An 18,565-nucleotide genomic window follows, 5' to 3' on the forward strand; every position below is an offset into this window, starting at 1 on the left:
TACGTCTGCAAACCTAAAAATTCAACTGAAACCATCTATGAGTGAAATCCGCAAATTACTTAGTTGCCAATCCAATACAATAGATGCAATACAATACAATACAATGCAGCTTCATTATAACACTCATTAACACTCTGCAGTGTCATTTTTTATAAACATTATATATTAGAATATTGTTGGAAGAGATTAATTTAAGAAAAGAAATTAATTTAGTTTAAAACATATTAATCTGATTAATTTTTTAATTAATTGCTATTTTATAAAAATATATTGAAGAGTTATATTGATCGAAATATTTGATTTAAATTTAAGTGATTATTCGATGTTGCCATATTACTATCATAAACTGCTAATTAATTTGATTGCTTAAACCAAATTATATAAATATATATGTTAATGTTACTTATTGTGCACCTTACGACTTATAAACAGGCTGCTTTTTTTAGAAATTTCTAAAGTTATTAAAAGATAAAAGCTCTAGGAAGAAATGGTAAATTTGTTAGCATTGGAAATTCAATAGCATTAGAAAAAGTTAGAGGTAAGAATAACATTGTTGAGTTCATTAAAAAAACTTTAAATAAAAGCGGAAATTTGGATATCTTCGGCTTTGTATGTTATTTCATTGTATTTCGCAATATCTGAATATATTTCAAAGTAAAAAAATAAAGTATTCAGGAGAAAGTAAGAAACAAAATATCCATAAATTTTAAAATATAGATACTAAACTGAATTAAACTATTTAATATGATTTTAATATGGAAACAATTTATACAAAAAGCTACCAGATTACCAGTTATATTTTCTAAGAAATAATTCACCACTTAATTAAAAAATAATTAGTGAACTGTATATTTCAAAGTAAGAAAATAAAGTATTCAGAGAAAAATAAGAAAGAAATATCCATAAATTCCAAAACACAGATACTCATTTTAGAATTAAACTATCTAATAGAATTTTATTTTGTAGACAATTTACACGAAAAGTTACCAGATAACCGACGATATTTTCTGAGAAATAATTCACCACTGAAAATATAATTAGTGAACTGTGCATGGAATGGTTGAATAGTTTATGCAATTAAAACAAAAATTTCTTTTTTCCCCAAATACAGATAAATTTTCTGATTTATTAAAAAATAGTTCGTTATGCTATTTTTGCCTACGAAACACCTGAAACTGAAGTATAAACCATTCAGTTGACAAAAAAGTATTACATTAACATATTCTGAAAGTTATTTGAGGCATTCAATAAATAAATATACCAGATATATTATATATTTAGTGAAGCTAATACAATTCAGTAAGCTAAGGCCTTTTACTCAGAGTAAATAAACTAAGAAACAAGCCTTGGGTGACTATTTCAAAAATACAGTTAGACATCTGAATCAACATACAGTTCCAAAATTTATATTCTCCAAGAATTAATTTCAAAGCAAACGTAGATTTCAGTAGTAGTGAAAAGTCTGTTCTAATCCAGAGGTCGATGTGGCGTTTCATTCACGTCAAAGGAATTTTACAGAAGACTAGAATCGAACGAGAAAAAAAATCGTTTGCGTCGAGCTCGATTTCCATTATCATGAAATTCTCATTGCAAAGATTTGACGCCCGAGGGATTCATCTCGGTTAAAACGAATTCGAATATCAATCGTGGCAAAAGCGGTTCGTAATTCGTAATGTAACGAGAAGCAGTCGAGGACAGACATGCTTTCGCTGGCTGAATACTTTTTCCAATATATGTCGATGAGTGAAAGTGATGTGAGTCTCAAGATATTTCTTTTTCCATTCTAAGCTTTCTTTCTTTCTTTATTTTTTTTAGTAATGGTATTGTCACAATATGTCACTTTAGAGCAAGAAATCTTACATGATCAGAGAATCGAAATTATATCTTTTAAGAATATATATACACAATTTTTTATATTTATCGACCTAAAACTTATTACTATGGTAAATTATTGATTATTTTGTAATAAATAAAGGAAACAGATACCAGAATCAATTATTATTTTTTATTCATTTCCTAATTCTAATAAATAGTTGCAGAAAATTAATAATTATAATAATACATAAATTTAATTCTTTTATATGCCACTGCTATTTTGTTGCATTTTTAATGAAATATTATCAAATGTTTTATCAAACTGTTATTTTCCCAAAATTGTTACATTTTAAAATTTCAGTAACACATTCTTGATGAAATTATTTTAAAACGAATTGAGATATATTATTTTTTAGGAAAAAACAACCAAAAAAATTAAAGAAAATAGCAATTGTAGAGTAGTTTAATGAAATTATTTATCATAACTAAATATGAAAAAAGAGTTTTTGAATGATGATGATAATTAATTTATCATATTTCATTGAAATTGAAATCAGCTAAACGATGCTTAATTTTTTTTTATTTCTTTCAAAATATATGTATTAATTTACATATTTATTCATAGAAAAAGCTTTAGGTAAATAAGTTTAAAAACAAAAATAAATTATGAAGCATTTTAATATAATCAACAATTGTAAAATTTGATTTATACGCATTCAAATAACATTTTAATTATTCATAAACCATGACTTATTTCATTTAAATGACTTATATTTAAATTTTATTTCCTATGCTTTACATTAATAAATTTAAATTAATTCCCCAATGACAATTGATCAATTCAAAATCTCAATTTTATTCATTTATGAATAACTGCAAAGCATTTTCATTTTCACAAATTTAAAAATAATTTATTGTCTAATAATAATTCTTATTTTGATGCATTTATGAATTACAAAGGCATCAAATTTAGCAATTTTCTTGACTGATCTAATACAGTTGTTTTTTAAATAAATAATATGTAATCTACTCAGAAAAATGTTAATATAAAATAAAAATCTGTTCATACTGAATAAAATGCACGACGGTTAACTTGCGTTTCTTATTTTAAAATTACTATTCTATTATCTCATATCTAATTTTAATTATACAAGATCGAATTCATAAATTTTAAAAAATAGATTTCTACGATATTTTAAGATTAAAAGCAAACATACTCTTTTTAATTGCAAGGTGTTCAATCGATTGTATTAAATTAATCTATCAATATTTAAAATTTTATTTATAAATAATATTTTTAGTAAACATAGTTGTGGAAAAAAGAGATTGATTATCTTTGATTATGAGTTTACAAACTATATAATAATGTTTGTAGTTTTTTATGTAAATGTTTAACCTACCCAAATCTATTTTAAAGTATCCTATATATATAATTCATGAAGCACATTTTTCAAATATAGTATTACGCAGTTAAAAAATTAAAATGTTTTCAATTGCATTATTGCCTTTAATTATTGGTATGTCAATTCATTTTGTGCTAGCAAAAAATACTTGGTATTACATAAATTTTGTTTTGCTTTGCTGCATATGTTAAAAGTATTTGATATACACTTTTCAAAAATGATTTTCTTTAATTATAGAAACATTTTATTATTATACTAAACACAAGGAAATCATGTTTCATCTGATATTGTTTTTGAATAAGTTTGATTTTAATTATGTATTTTAGACTAAGTATCTTATAAAGAGTTTTTATAGTAATTTTTTCTTTTGCGTATTCAGACTACAAAGACACAGTTGAGTTATACAATTCATGCATTCAACTCGCTCTATAACCAAAGTATTTGAAGCAGAATTCAATTTATTAAGGCATAATTCGCATATGCCATTGTAAAACATATAAATATAATAAAATTGTTCCAAATATGAACATTGAAATCAATGTTTTATTATCATAACTGGAATTCTATTTAAATAAATATTATTATATTCCCGAAGCTTTTTCCCCCTCCATTTGAAATATGTCAAGAAAAAAGTAATTACTTATTAAGATATAATAAGATTAATAAGATGTTAATTTTCCATTAAGTATTAAACAAAAATATGCTACTTTTCTTGTAGAAATCATACGAATATTAACTTAAAACAAAAAAACAAAAAAAATCATTTTCATTTGATCTATTTAACCAATTATTTACTTTTAAAAGAATGTAAAGTAAGATGTAATAATAATTTTATGTTTATAAGTAATGTTCCTTTTTATTATCTCATATGTATTCTGCTAATTCTACCAACTGCGGAATTTTATTTGAATAAAAATACAAATTCTTATGATAAACCATCTTTTTAATTCATTTGATTATTTAGTTTTATTTCTATAAGTCATAAAGATTTTATTTGCAAGTAATTTTTAAATCATTTATTAAAGAAAGCTTTTATGGTAAGGAAAAACCTGGAATACGATTTTCAAAGGCCAGATAAAGATTTTTAAATAAATTCTCCTATAATAATTTTTTTTTCAAATCTGTTTTGAAATAAATATTATTTTAATAGCGGAAAAGCATATTTTTAAGCATCTAAAAATCATTATGTCTCTTAAGGTTATTGTAAACATCATGCTAAGCAATTTTTTTTCTTTTTGACTACATCTTTTGTGCAACGTTTATATAAGCAGAGTTTCTCATTTCAGTTCAAGTTATGCTTAATATATATAACTTAAAGAATAATATATATACCTTTTACTTATTTAGAATTTCGTATTTGATTTTTCTAATACGCGTATTAGAAAACAGTCACAATTATTTTTTTTAAATTCAGGTTTCATTGTCAACAGCCAAAGTATGTTGAAAATTGAATGAAAACTGCAATTCGATGTACAAAAAGCAATTTGCCATGCAGCTAATATTTTTTTAAAAGAAAGCAGAATTATATTCTTTCCAAAAAATATAGTATCACAAAATGTGTCTTTGGAAATTAATTTCCTGCTACATAACTGAGTTAAGATAAAAAACCATATTCACATGCATGCATCGTTTTAAATATTTTATTTAAAAAACCCTTCCAAAAAATTAAAAGCACCATTTTTTAAATATTATATTTCAAATTTATTTTATTAAATATATTATGGTTCAAATTATTATGGTAAAATGTATTTTTAATTAGCAAAATACTAATTTATGTTATATAAAAGCAAGGGCTTTTCATAGAGGGCATAGAAAGGAGCATGCATAAGGGCAAACATATGTCTTTCATGCACATTATGATAACAATATAAAGAGACAGGTTTTTTAAAAAAAATATATGATTAATTTTATCACTAAGCGCAGAAATTAATGCAAAGTACGTAGTTACTATGCTAGATAATCACGTTTTTATAATTAAATTGTGTTTGGAAAATTAATGTCGTATTGTACACTTTCAGAAGAAAAATAACTTGAAGAAATTTTTTAGAGTCTCTTATATACCCAGCATGCCCCGAGTATGTAGCTGGATGGGTTTTGTGCGTGACAAGAGGCCTCCGTGTTAATAACTGTGACTGTGGGAGGGCCTCTAAAAAAGAGGGTGGTACTGAACGCGTTACTTACCTAGAACTGTCACGCGAGCTGCAGCTCTTATGGGGTGGTTCTTATGCTCTGGTCCTACCTGTAATGAAAAGAGAACACAAGCGATTAACTTTTCATTCACTAATTTTGTTTACTGCAGAATAAAAATGGTTATATTCTATTTTTAGAGACGCGCTTTAAAACTGCATAAGTTGATGATCGAAGCTGAAATCTATCTTGCAATTCTAAATACTGTACATTATGCTAATGGACCGTCCAGTCCATTGTAGTAATATTTATGAGCAAAAACTATGTATAATGCATAAAGGGTTTCTTTCAGTGATTTATTTGCGTTTGGCGTGTGTGAATCCGGAATTGTTACTGTCTGACTATTTGCATTTGTTTGAAACAGGAACGAATATGAAAATATTGAACATTTTAGCTGTATCAATATGTTGAATGTGTACTATGAATAGTTGGATAGTTATAAGATTTAAAAGGCTAGCTGCTATAAACCTAGTTTTGAAATAAATGATAAGAATAGTTTCGATTATCACCACATTTTAAATGAGCTGAATTGACTTCAAATCTACGAACTGTTGTGTCTATATTTGAAAGAGTTTGCAATTAACTTTTAACATTTATTATTGATCTGGATATAGTTTTGCTGTTTATAATCTGTTTTTTTTGTTTGAGGTAGAAATGCAATATTTTAGTTGTTAGAAAGTTTAAATATGTTGCATAATTTCTTTTATATTTCTGAATCTTTGACATTTGAAAAAAAAAAAAAACTATGAATCAATATAAATATGAATAATGCAAGTTAAATTTTGGAGGAAGCATTTATTTAGATTTATTTATCAAAAAAAATCATGTATATATATTTATAAGTATTTGGAAATCATCATCCATATTTTGAAACAAATATGGCAAATATCTCTTTTTTCTATTAATTTTTCAATATTTTCTGTTTCTTAACAACTTTAAACAAAGCTAATCTAAGATCAATTTCAAACAGATAACATATTTCGACTTCTTTCTTAAAAAAGCATTTCAAAAATTAAACATAAAGAAGAATTTTCAAAATGCCATTCTTGTTTAGAAACAAATATTAAAAACATTTTCTGCCTTCTGTTTTTTAATTATTTTCTGTTTTAATAAATATCAGCGAGGCTAATACAAATTCAAGTTCAAAGGAGGCATCCTATTCAGATAAATTTCGTAAAAATGTTTTCGAAAGTATATTTTTGCGTAGTAAAACATTTATGAACTGTGCCTATATTTTGGAAAACATATAAAAAAAACAATTTTTTTTATTACCTTTTGATTTCTTTTATTTAATCCAATATTTTAAATGATTTATTCACATACAAGAAGTATTGAAAATGCATAAAATTGTTCAATTCTATAAGAATTTTGTGCATTCATTAATTACCAAAAATAAAAAGCATTTAAATTTTCTGAATATTTGATAGTCATTCAAACATTATTTACAACCAACACTTTTGTTTCATGTAAAACAATAATAATATTTCAAATCTAAAATTGGTCACACACTTGTTTAGATGCTGAATATATCAAACAAAATATATTGATGGCATTAAAAAAAAATAGAAAATAATTGTTGAAACAAAGTAATTATGTATCTGGTTATTATTATAATTTAATATAAAATGATTTGAATTGCATACATTTTGAAAATAATTTCTTTCAATTCTTACTAGGTATGCTACGTTTCTCCAAACGCTTAGATATAATTTCAGTTTCCCTTTGAAATCAGTTGTCAATATCTTTCGGAAAATATTTTTCGTATACTTCTAAAAGAAAGCATTACCCTGCTTCAATTACTCGTCATCTAAAGCTGGAATGTCAATTTCTCAAAACGCTAATCTGAAAATTCGATAGTTACTACAAATATTATTTCAAATCATATATTTTTGTTAAATAAATAATTGAATTTAATGAAATAAAGAATTTTCGCATAAAAATTGTAAATATTTAAAAAAAAAAAAACTGCTTGTCTATGTTACTTCATTTTTATCTTCAAGATGGTCTCTAAACAATGCAATTTTTGCAATTAAAATATTTGGAAGAAAGGGACAATATATGAACAAATATAAACATATATCTGTCTAATGTAAGGCATATAATATACCAAACCTAACAAAGTGTTAAATTAGTAAAATGCAGTGTGTAGAGTACCAAATATTCTATGTACTATTTTTCAAATGGAAATAATGTTAGGCTATAAAATATATATTTATCTATCTCAAATTCTGCTTTCTAATAGAGAAAAATAAATGCATTTCGTGCATAATGTCTTTATTCATAAATTTGTTTTGAATCAATGTAAAAGATTCGGTTGTTTTTTCTTCATCTTTTGATAGCTAAACTCTTTGAGAGTAGGTGGGTTAAGAACTGCCTCCCCCCCTTTTGTTTAACTTTTTATGGATGGTGATGTAATTTTACCCCTTCGAAAAGCTGAAGTTATACATAGTCCTTTATTTTAATATTTTATTTAATGCTTTTCGTTTAATTGGGAATGCTGTGCACCAATAGTAAATGGGTAAATAAGTGAAAAATATTTCTAGAAATCAAAAGGCATTTGTAAGCTGTGTATGCTGCGGTGATTCAGGTTGGGGCATTGTATTATACAGATCATTTTTATCGAATTTTTCCGAATTTATATCCTATAGTATGTGTTTACTGTAAGTGAAAAATTGTTTTATTATTAAAAAACATACTGTTTGATGCTTTATTCTATTTTGAAGCTGTTAAATGGTAAGATTATAGATATTCCATCCTACGAAAGAAAACTTATTGAAATTTTATTATTGTTTTCTTATTTCAAGTAACGTCTTAGGTTAAGTAATCAAAATGTTTTATTTTGCATTTTTATGATAAAATTATGTACAACTAAGATTTTTATTTTCTTTAAAATTGTGTGGCTCTGAGAGTTAATAGACTTAAATCGACAACAATATACAGTTATATATCTGCTTTAAAATTCCGATTTATTTCATATTTTTTATTCTAGATATTTTACGATTGAACACACTCTACATATGCTACATATTTGTCGATAAAAAATATTAAGGATTTTCTATTTTTCTCTGCTGCATGCGCGCATTTTCCAATACATACAAATCTCCCTTTCTTCTTACCTTTCTTCATTCTTAAAAATAGAATTGGCATTTTTTATCTCTCCCAAGTCATATTCTTTCTTTTATGAATAATTTGCAAATTATATATTTCATGTTTTTCAGTCATTTCTAGACATTTTTGTAACTAAACAAATTGCATATTTGTTGATGCTTCTCGCTTACACTTCACAAGATTCTATTTAAAATGTCACATTTTATAAGTCCTTTAATAAAGATGAAATGGTATGTCTATAAGGAACGCTTGCGGTTTCATCAAATGAGAACTCACATTATTTAAAAATTAAAGAAGACGAAGAATAATAAAATGATTATATGATTAAAAACAATGATTTTAACGTGTTTTAGGGAAAGAAATAAATTTCAAATAGGAGAAAGACTTTTTTCTTAAAATTCAAATACCGTTGTTGTAAGATTCTATTGCATCTTTATAATTTTTAGGGAATGAGACAATGAATTGTAGATTATATATGATGAATGGTTATATATTACTTGTTTTATGATTTATTTCTAAGATTCTCAGCTTTCAGGTTATTGATTCGAACTTGCCTTCTTTTTTATCGATCTTCTTTGTACATGGACCCAGTTTATGCTAAACTAGGTCCCAATATTGTGTTTTGAAAGATTCACATGCGAAACACCAATTAAGATGTGCCCTTGTCATTGGATTAAGATTTAAAAAACACGATATATTTTTTAATAAGAGTTCCACTGTAAGTTAAAAAGGAGGTATTAATCTTTCTCAATGAAATTAAGCTGAGTTAAACTCAGTTAAATTAAATCACATGATTTGTCTACTAAAATGAAGGAGAATTTTACCTGCCAATTAAGTCATTAAAGAGAGTAAATTAACTCTTATATTACTAGAGAATAATATATCAGAATATTTGTTTAAAAATTAGTAGAAATATGATGATGATAAAGCAGAAATGTAATTCAGGTGATAAAACAGCATAAGATTAAGATAAGACCGATTATAAGTTAAGACAGATGAAGCATAAGATTAGTGATTATATGAATTGCATGCCGAAGAGTCTAGTTTTGATTTCTTTTATAAATTTTAATTTGTTTGATACAAAAGATCAAGTCATAAAATTATCTACAAAATGATTACAGAAGAAACAAATTCATGAAGGGAATGAAATCGTTATTGCTCAATGATGCAGCAGCCGTGGTAGTTCTATTATTATTTGATCATAATTTGAGAAATTTGATCATTTGAACATATCTTGAGAAAAAAAAATGATTCCTGGAAGATGGATTTTTTCTGTTGGCAGTTTAAAAGTTTTATCACATCTAAAATAGAAGTTCAATTTAGCTTTATTATGCAAAAGTAGTTTGATTTTCTTTGAGTTATTTTAAAGAAACAATTTGGTTTCCTTTCAAAATCATCAGTCCTTACAAGTCATCTCTAGACACTATTAGTACAAGATATTGTACGACATCTCCAAGATGATGTCCGATATTTGGAATGCGGTCAATATCGTAAAGATATCGCAGCAATGTTGTTGGGCATTTTGTGATAATGGTGGAACAATTCAAAAACATCAATCTGCTCCAGCTGTTGGTTAGTCACACAGCGGTTTAACGGTTTTAATAAACGGAAATGTCAAAGAACCAAATTTCATTATTATCATAACTTAACTGGGGAAGTGAAAATTTAGGACTTAACTGGGTAGGTGCAGTCTACAAGACCGCATTTTATTTACTCTTACATTTGAATTTCTAATGAAAGTATTAGTATTAAAATCTGCCAATATATTTTGCAGATATTTTTCTTGATATATAGTAACGTTTTAGAAATTTTTCAAAATATATTATCATTGAAAAAAGCAAATACGTTAGAACATACATTTTGTTTTCAAATTACATGTTACAATAAACAATATTATTGAAAAAACATATTACTTTTTACTTTTGGAATCATATTTATTTTTACAGTATATGAAGGTATATAGAAGACAATGTAATTGAAAAATTCAACAATTATATGAAAAATAAAAAAATTGACAATGGGTAAAATGGCCCTTTTTTATCGGCTTGTGTGACTTTCATAGTACGGTTTTCTAGGGAATTTTAAACATACAGGTTAAGAACTAGTATAAAAACCCACATATAATTTATGTATATATTTCCCATGGTATATTAGTATATTTTATAAATTTTTCAAAATACAAGATTTCCTGAAAAATTAATTATGTTTGAACATACATATCAGAATCGGTTGAATGCGAACTTTCATCGAAAAACTCTTCTGTACAATTATCCTTATCACTAAAATCACTTTCTGCTTCATTTAAAAGTGTCCGGAGCACTGTTTAATAATAAGATCAGTAAATTGGATGATAATTTGGGGCCCAAGTTTTATCGCCATCTGCTAAGCCTTGTTTATCACTGGGACACTAACAGGGAGGTGCGGTCTTAGAGACCACGCACGAAGAAATAACTTAATTATTTTAAAAAGCCTCCACTGAAATCACTTGAAAAAGTGCACGTGTATTGAAAATCACAAAACATGAAGTTACAGGGTCAATCCATTCAATTGAGCTAAAAATAGAATAGGGGTGACTACAATTCCATCTCTAGCGGTCTCACAGACCGCACATCCCCAATTAAGGGTTAATCCATAGGTCACTGATGTGTACGGAACTTACATAACCACAGACTCAAATAAAAAAAAATTTAACTGTTTTTAATATTTTGCTACCCTTAATGGAACTATTAAACTCTAAAACTTATATGAAATATTAAATCCTAATAACTTAAACATGCAAAATATGATATTTTAGAATACCAAATCCTTAAATTCATTAAGTATCACTCCCACACTAGCACTCAAAACGGTGCTATCAGCTTCAGGACATGTTCAGTGAACTTCATTAAAAAGTAATTTAAGTCCATTGTGAAGTAATTTGTAAAGAAAAGTGTTTCCTTCTAAATGCGTTAGCATGAGTAAACAAGATTAAGTATAAAGAAAACAAACCTTCTTTAAAATTTGACAGAAAAATGTTTTCAGAGTTTGGGATAAATTAAAATCTCCGCTCTGCTCGCGTCAAAATTAATCTTTCAAATCTTGTTGATCGTGATATTTTGTGAGAGAAAAGAAGATTTATGAAAAGTTTGGAGCGAAAAATTGACTATCGCAAAATTAATTATAAGGTCATAGATAAGAATAAGAATATATTAAAAAAATAATTTTAGTATTTTTTTTTTATTTCGAAAGATTTTATCGATTTTTTTTTCTTTTTGGTAAATGATCTTTCATATAATAGTTGCTATCATGAATAGGAAAAATAAAAAAAATAAATGTTTCATACTGATATTAAATAATTTTAATTAATCTGAAAAATACTATTTATTTAACAAATTAAAAACACATATGGTTCATTATTTTAAACAAAAAAAAAATGATACTAGCTTAATAGCTTAATGCTGAAAAGTAACTGAAGAAGTTTTCATTAGTTGCATATGTCAAAATTTCATCAATGACAAAAATTAAAATTTCATCAAAGTACACTAAATAATTTTTTAGAAGAATATTTTATGCGAAAAATAAACTGAATTTCAGTTTGTAGTCAAGAGTTATATTCCTCAAAAGATGTCTCATGTAAGTTGTCTCGTAGTGTGTCAATGTTGAAAAAAATATATTTATATGACTAGCACTTCATTTTAAAGTTACCTTTGTGCTATTCTGGAATGAAAGTTAATTTTTACCGGAGATCAGATAACGAGGAAGGAACTGTGCTGGTAAAACTTTATCAAAAGCTGGCTGTCGTATTACTATATAGACACTATGAGGAGTTCTGTCTTCGACGGTTTTGATTGAATGCCACTTCCGTACAGTGTTAGATGTGTACTAGTCATTAGTTATTGGTCAATCATTTTTCTACATTGATCATAAAACCAAGAATAATGTAGAAGGGGAGTTGTTGCAGTAATGGAAATAATATCTGAAATCACGAGATTTTGCAGAATATCAATGCTTTTATATAAAAGTAGAAAATATCAGATATTAAATGTTATGATTTGAAATGATATGTTATGCGTTTTATGAACTTAAAATGTATTGCAGAAAACTATTCTTCGTATATAAGTAACATATCTATTTAATAAAGCAAAAATTTTTAAATAATATTTTTTATGCAGAAGCCTGTTTAATTTACTAATCAAAAAATCCAATAAACTTCTGTTTTTGTGTGAATTATAACTACATCCTTTTATAATTATCAAAAGTGGTGCATTTAAATTTGTTTTTGCAAAACTCCATAATTTTAAGTAATAGTTATTAAAGCAACGGTTAGTTTTGTCTTTTCATTAAAAAAAAATTGTCAGAAACTAAATTCTTGATGGAAAACAACTCAGTCTAGTGCACGGAATATTTCCGATAAAAACAAATAAAACAACTTTCCTACGATCAAAAACTTCTTTAAATCTTGAAATTAATTCCCAAATTTAGGAGATCTCGAAATTTTTTTTTTTTTAAAGAAAATAAAAATATTTGTCCATGTTTTTATTTTCTATTTTCTTTTTCAAGAGATAAGGTTAAGCAAAATCCTATTTATTATGAAAGAAATAAACTTCTTGAAAGAGGATGCAGCAATCTACATATCTGAAATTTAATTTTGCAAATGAATAAACTTAAGAAATCCGATCAATGTTTTATCCCGTCTTCGGAAATGAAAGTTCTCTTAACTTTTATCTGCTTCAAGAATTACTTTATGATAAACTGGCATTTTTAATCTGTTTATTTGCAATATTTCCGTGGCCATGAAATCTTCAAATTAATCTCATTTCATGTTTTTTTGCTGTTTCTAGATGTTTTAACTTCGTTAGGTACATTGAAATAATTAAAAAAACTCAACTTGGTGTATTGATTAAAAACTTAATTCTTTCATTTTTTTTGTTTTCTTTCAGTCTTTTTAATAAAACTGTGATATCGATGATTCTGAATTATGTGCTTTAAATCTAATTTTTAAGAAATCATAAGAGAAATACAAAAGTGTTTTTCTGTTTTGACCAGGTTAATTTTGGATAAAAATGAATATGTATTTGTTTTAGAAAATATTCTATTTCATTAAAATTAAACATAAGGTAATTTTATTTCATATGAAAATAAATCATTTTAAATAGAATCTGAAAGCAATTCATTTAATTGCCCATTTCTTGGTATGTGGAGTTTTTGCACAAAATTTCATGCTATTGGTTTATTGTCTTTATGTTGTTCTAAAATTTCATTAGCAATTAATGTTGTATTACTCTTGATTTCGTTTTTGTTGAAAATTAAATACTCCTACTCACGACAAGTGCTTAAACTACTTACAATTAATACAACAGAATCATTTCATCATAATGATTCTTTTAGTTAATTTTTTTCTACAAGAAATTAAATCCAATTCTTTAAATATTATTAAACAGAAAGGTATCTGTTTTCATTTCCAAAATAGCATAGTTAGTTTGTACAAGTAAAGTTAATAACCTTTAGTTGACCAATTAAAATTTTATACATACTCCAAAGAATAAGCACAAAGATTGCCAAACTTTTAAGTCGGTTGTTTTCGTCTGGCGGTAAAGTTCCAATTCGCGTTTGATATTTTTAGAATCAATCCCGAGGGTCAGAGAGCCTGGAATGCATTATATATGACATCGTCCTAAGATCGAATTCAGAGAGGGGAATTGATTCAATCGAAGGATAAAATAACTAGTTTATAAACTTGGTTTCCAAGAAACGACCATAAACCCGACTCATTCATCTGATTGAGTACGGTTTGAGTGGGCGTTGATGTGAAGCTCATGGTGGCTACAGTTTTCATGGTCCAGGATATGAATGCAAATAGGAGTCTTGGTGCGGAAAAATCTTTGGCATCGTAGACAAGTTGCTTTGCATACTGCCTTAGTTTGGACGAGGTTAAGCTTCACTATATGCCATAGTAAGAGTGATTTGTGATGTGATTTATGATGTGTTTTGGCGCAAGAGCCATATTTTGCCAAGCTGCGTGAACACAGTTAAATAGAAATTCTGTTGATATGGTACTTGGATAGTGATGAACCGGTTATTGGATAGTTATATGTGACTAGTACTGGTTATTTTAATCATTAACAGACATATCGCCAAAGAAGTCCTTCACGTGAAGTTATAAAATGAACAAACAGTCATTATCGCGCATCACGATAGAATACCCTTAAAACAAATGGATCATTCTTTCATCATTTAAAATTTAATTTCGTTCTCACATTCTATTAGGCCCACTTGCTAATAATTTACTTTATTTTTATATTGAGTTTACAAAATTTAAACAGAACAGGTTTTTCAAAAACTAATTCAATCTAAAATTGCAAAAAAATAAATTAATTTTCAAGATACTAAAATGAATCTGTTTTCTACTTAATAAAAAAATAAACCAACTTTGAATCAAACAATGAGTCTGTCTTTCAGAATGAGCAGTTGAAAAAACACAATATAGCAGGGTCAGTATTATAAGCAACATATTGTTACGCAATTTCCGGGGTTCGTTTGAATAGTGGAAGTTATATGGTGTGAAGAACGCTCAATCACCAGGCGGCAGTAGAAAATAAAACAACGACGTTTATTTACACGAAGACACACAGGACAGCACAAAGACGACAACTATTTACAGCACAGAAGACGATTATCTTCAGCCGAGACGTGCAGCATACAACAGCAGCTCTACTCCGTCGCTGCTCCGCTAGTCCCTGGAAGACGAGCTCTTCACCGTCGCTTCCGATTACTCTTCGACTCTACTGGTCCACGACTCGACTCACCGTCCGGCAGCTGTGGGTTCTTCCTTTTATAGGTCTCAGAAGGCGGGGCTAGAAGCCTCTCAACCAATCAGGAAAGTTCGAGGCCTATCTCCGTTCCTACTGGACGGATCGGGAAAATTCTAGATGTTTCGGGTATAATCTATTTTGCGCCAAAGTCGCCAAATTCGTCGCCAAATGGTCGCCCAGCTCTGGGACCTCCTATGGAACCCACTGTGCTGGGAAGCAACATCGCAGATTCGTAACAATATTTAGAAAATACATATATAATTTAATAATTTTCATTTTGCTTAGTTTTTATTTTTTATAATAATACAAGTTTATCTTTTAACCCATCTCGGCTCAGCTTATCCAAAAGTGTGAGGCCAAATACGAGCAGGTCGAGGAACTTTGTATTTGAAGGCCAATAAATTGTTATTTGCTCACGAATCTATGCAATGAATTTGCCTTGGTACACAATAATGCAAATAGCAGTTAGGAAAAACGCCATACAATTAATTAATTATTCAGATTATACAAAACGTCTTAATGTAAAAAATAACATTTGAACAGTTGAAATAAATTTAGTAAAAGTAAAATTGCTGTAAAAGTAAATCCAAAAGCGACTGAAAAATTCACGAAAAAGAACAAAAAGAATATATCACTAGTTATAGTGATGCTCATAGGCCACAACACTTGTGACGGTGACTAAAAGCTGGAAATGATGCATTTCCATTTGAGGCAGATCATTTTAGGAAGAGTTATAGCCGAGCAAAGCTGTTCTATGAAACGTGATTTGTTATCTCGATGGTGTTAACGGAAAAATGTTATGGTCCTATTTCTCTCTAAAGTAACAGCTATGACAATAAAATCGATGATATATAATATATATTGCTTTGGTCATGGAGAAATGTACTTTCATGTATCATATCTTATTTTATGGGAAAAGGTTAGAAAATACGCTCAAAAAATTCAATAATGTTAGAAGACATTACTTATGATATATAAGGGTAGTTGGAACATTTCCCTTCTTTTTATTAACAGTCTTTGCAATTTAAGAATAAATGCTTCTTTCTAAAAAAAAAAAAAAGTCTTTTATTTTCAGAAATGTATTGGGGTAAGTGCGGAATTCATTCCATCAAAATAAAAGATGTAATCACTGCAGGAAATATGATTAATTACTAATGTAATATACTTTGACACTTTTGACTATAATTTACTTAATTCTATGCTAAATATTGATAGAGAAGCCATAAAGAAGTATTTATTTTAAAAATAGAATAGCTCTATTCGTTAATATAAAGGTTCGAGAAATGCAAAAGACGGTTCATGGACGTAAATTGCAGTAAATCAGGTATCATATGTAACATTTTATCTTAATATTAATTTAATATGTTATTTTCATTAATATATAACATTTTAAACATTTTAATAAAGTAATGTTATTTTCGTTGATGTTTATTACGCTGTACATTTTAATTATGTAATGTTATTCACATTAATGTTTTATATGCTATGCATTTTAATGAGATAATGTTATTTACAGAATTAGAAAAAAACAAAAAAAATATCATTACATAATCTGATATGCGCTATATGATTAAAAGCATCTCAATGATATTTTACTTGAACATTTGTCAATTATTAATATTAATTGGGTCATATTTTGCTTAGAAATCTCAGCATTATTTAAACTAGAATAGATCCATTCATTAATATAAAAGGTTCGAGAAATTCAAAAGACTTCCAAATTTACGATTCATGGAAGTAAAGTGCAGTAAATTAGGTATCATATGTAACATTCTATCTTAATATTAATTTAATATGTTATTTTTCATTAATATATAACATGTTAAACATTTTAATTATGTAATGTTATTTTTGTTGATATTTATTACGCTGTACATTTTAATTATGTAATGTTATTTACATTAATGTTTAATATGCTATGTATTTTAATGAGATAATGTTATTTACATAATTAGAAAAAAACAAAAAATTATCATTACATAATCTGATATGCGCTATATGATTAAAAGCATCTCATTGATATTTTTTTTGAAAATTTGTCAATTACTAATATTTATCCTGTCCTATTTTTCCTCATTAACGTTTACTGTTATACGAGGAAAACGTTTCACTAATTTTCACAATATTTCTGCAGGAAATGTGCTCCATTTTATAGAAAAGAAAACTAGAAAGCTCTATCATCGTTTTTGGGTTTTGAAGACTGGTTCAAATTGGGCATTCCAGTTAAATTCGTATGTATTTTGGGGCAATGAAATCCAAAGGAAATTTAGCAAATCTGCTCTGGACGCACATTTTATTTAAATGGATATGAAAGGATAAATTTTCCTATACTTTTGTCATAATACATGCAGAATGAATCTCTCTAATGGTTTAGGCTATACTTGCTGGTTTCTGCAAATGAAGAAAACGAAAACAACAACCTATTTTAACACTTAAATTTATAAGCTTAATTCTTTACAATTATATTTATGTACATAATTTATGTGTACACATGAATATTACAAATATACATGAATCTGGACAGTATTCAAAGTGAATTTTTATAATATTTACTCTATTTATTTGGCTGGAAATTATAAAAGAAAATTTACGTTACGAGTCAAACATTTGCAGTCAAAATTTTTTTTAATATGATATTCATATCTTCTCGAATATGCAAATTATTTCCCCATATCATTAAAATTCTCTTATATATTGTTGCTAGTTCTGTAATTCTGATTGAAAATTTGATCATTAAAAGTAAGAAAAAGTTGCAAAATGTAATTTCTTTTATTTCAATTTTTTATATATCTTCTCGAATATATGCCATGTATCCGAAACCATATGTAAGAATCACGAAACAAAAACAAGCCATTAAAGAAATGTTAGAATGTATTGTTTCGAATTTATAATATTACCTACCACCATAGTAAATCTTTTGGTTATGAAGATAATTTAACAGTTAGCTCTGATAGATTCTGAATCAATACCCCCCCCCCCCCGATTTCGGCAACAAAAACAGAAGTTCCAGAAACTACTGGAATTATGGTGATATATTAATTAGGAATAAAGATACGATATCCTTCTAAAAAAATTGGAAACTACCAAAGAGGCTATAAAATCCCAGTGCAGCGGAAAAACTGTAGTCAATATTAAGTAATCGAATGATGTGAATAGTGTAAGGAAGTCTCTGTTCTGCTAGTTCTCTGCTTTGTGCAGTTGCGGTTGTGTATTACCAATTTGCAGCTTATGTACTGCTGTTTACGGCAAAATCTATTCTTA

The 18,565-nt window shown here is 27.1% G+C and overlaps 1 protein-coding gene across 1 annotated transcript in view; it reads right to left on the reverse strand.

Moving 5' to 3' along the window:
- LOC129968147 (nephrin-like) overlaps positions 1–18,565 on the reverse strand; it is a 494,644-nt gene that overhangs the window by 262,373 nt on the left and 213,706 nt on the right. The window contains exon 4 of the mRNA XM_056081964.1: positions 5,400–5,457. Within this exon, the coding sequence (XP_055937939.1) occupies positions 5,400–5,457 (58 nt within the window). The remainder of the gene's footprint in view (positions 1–5,399; positions 5,458–18,565) is intronic.

The sequence above is a fragment of the Argiope bruennichi genome, chromosome 5 (assembly GCF_947563725.1).
Source record: "Argiope bruennichi chromosome 5, qqArgBrue1.1, whole genome shotgun sequence".
Taxonomy (NCBI): Eukaryota; Metazoa; Arthropoda; class Arachnida; order Araneae; family Araneidae; genus Argiope; species Argiope bruennichi.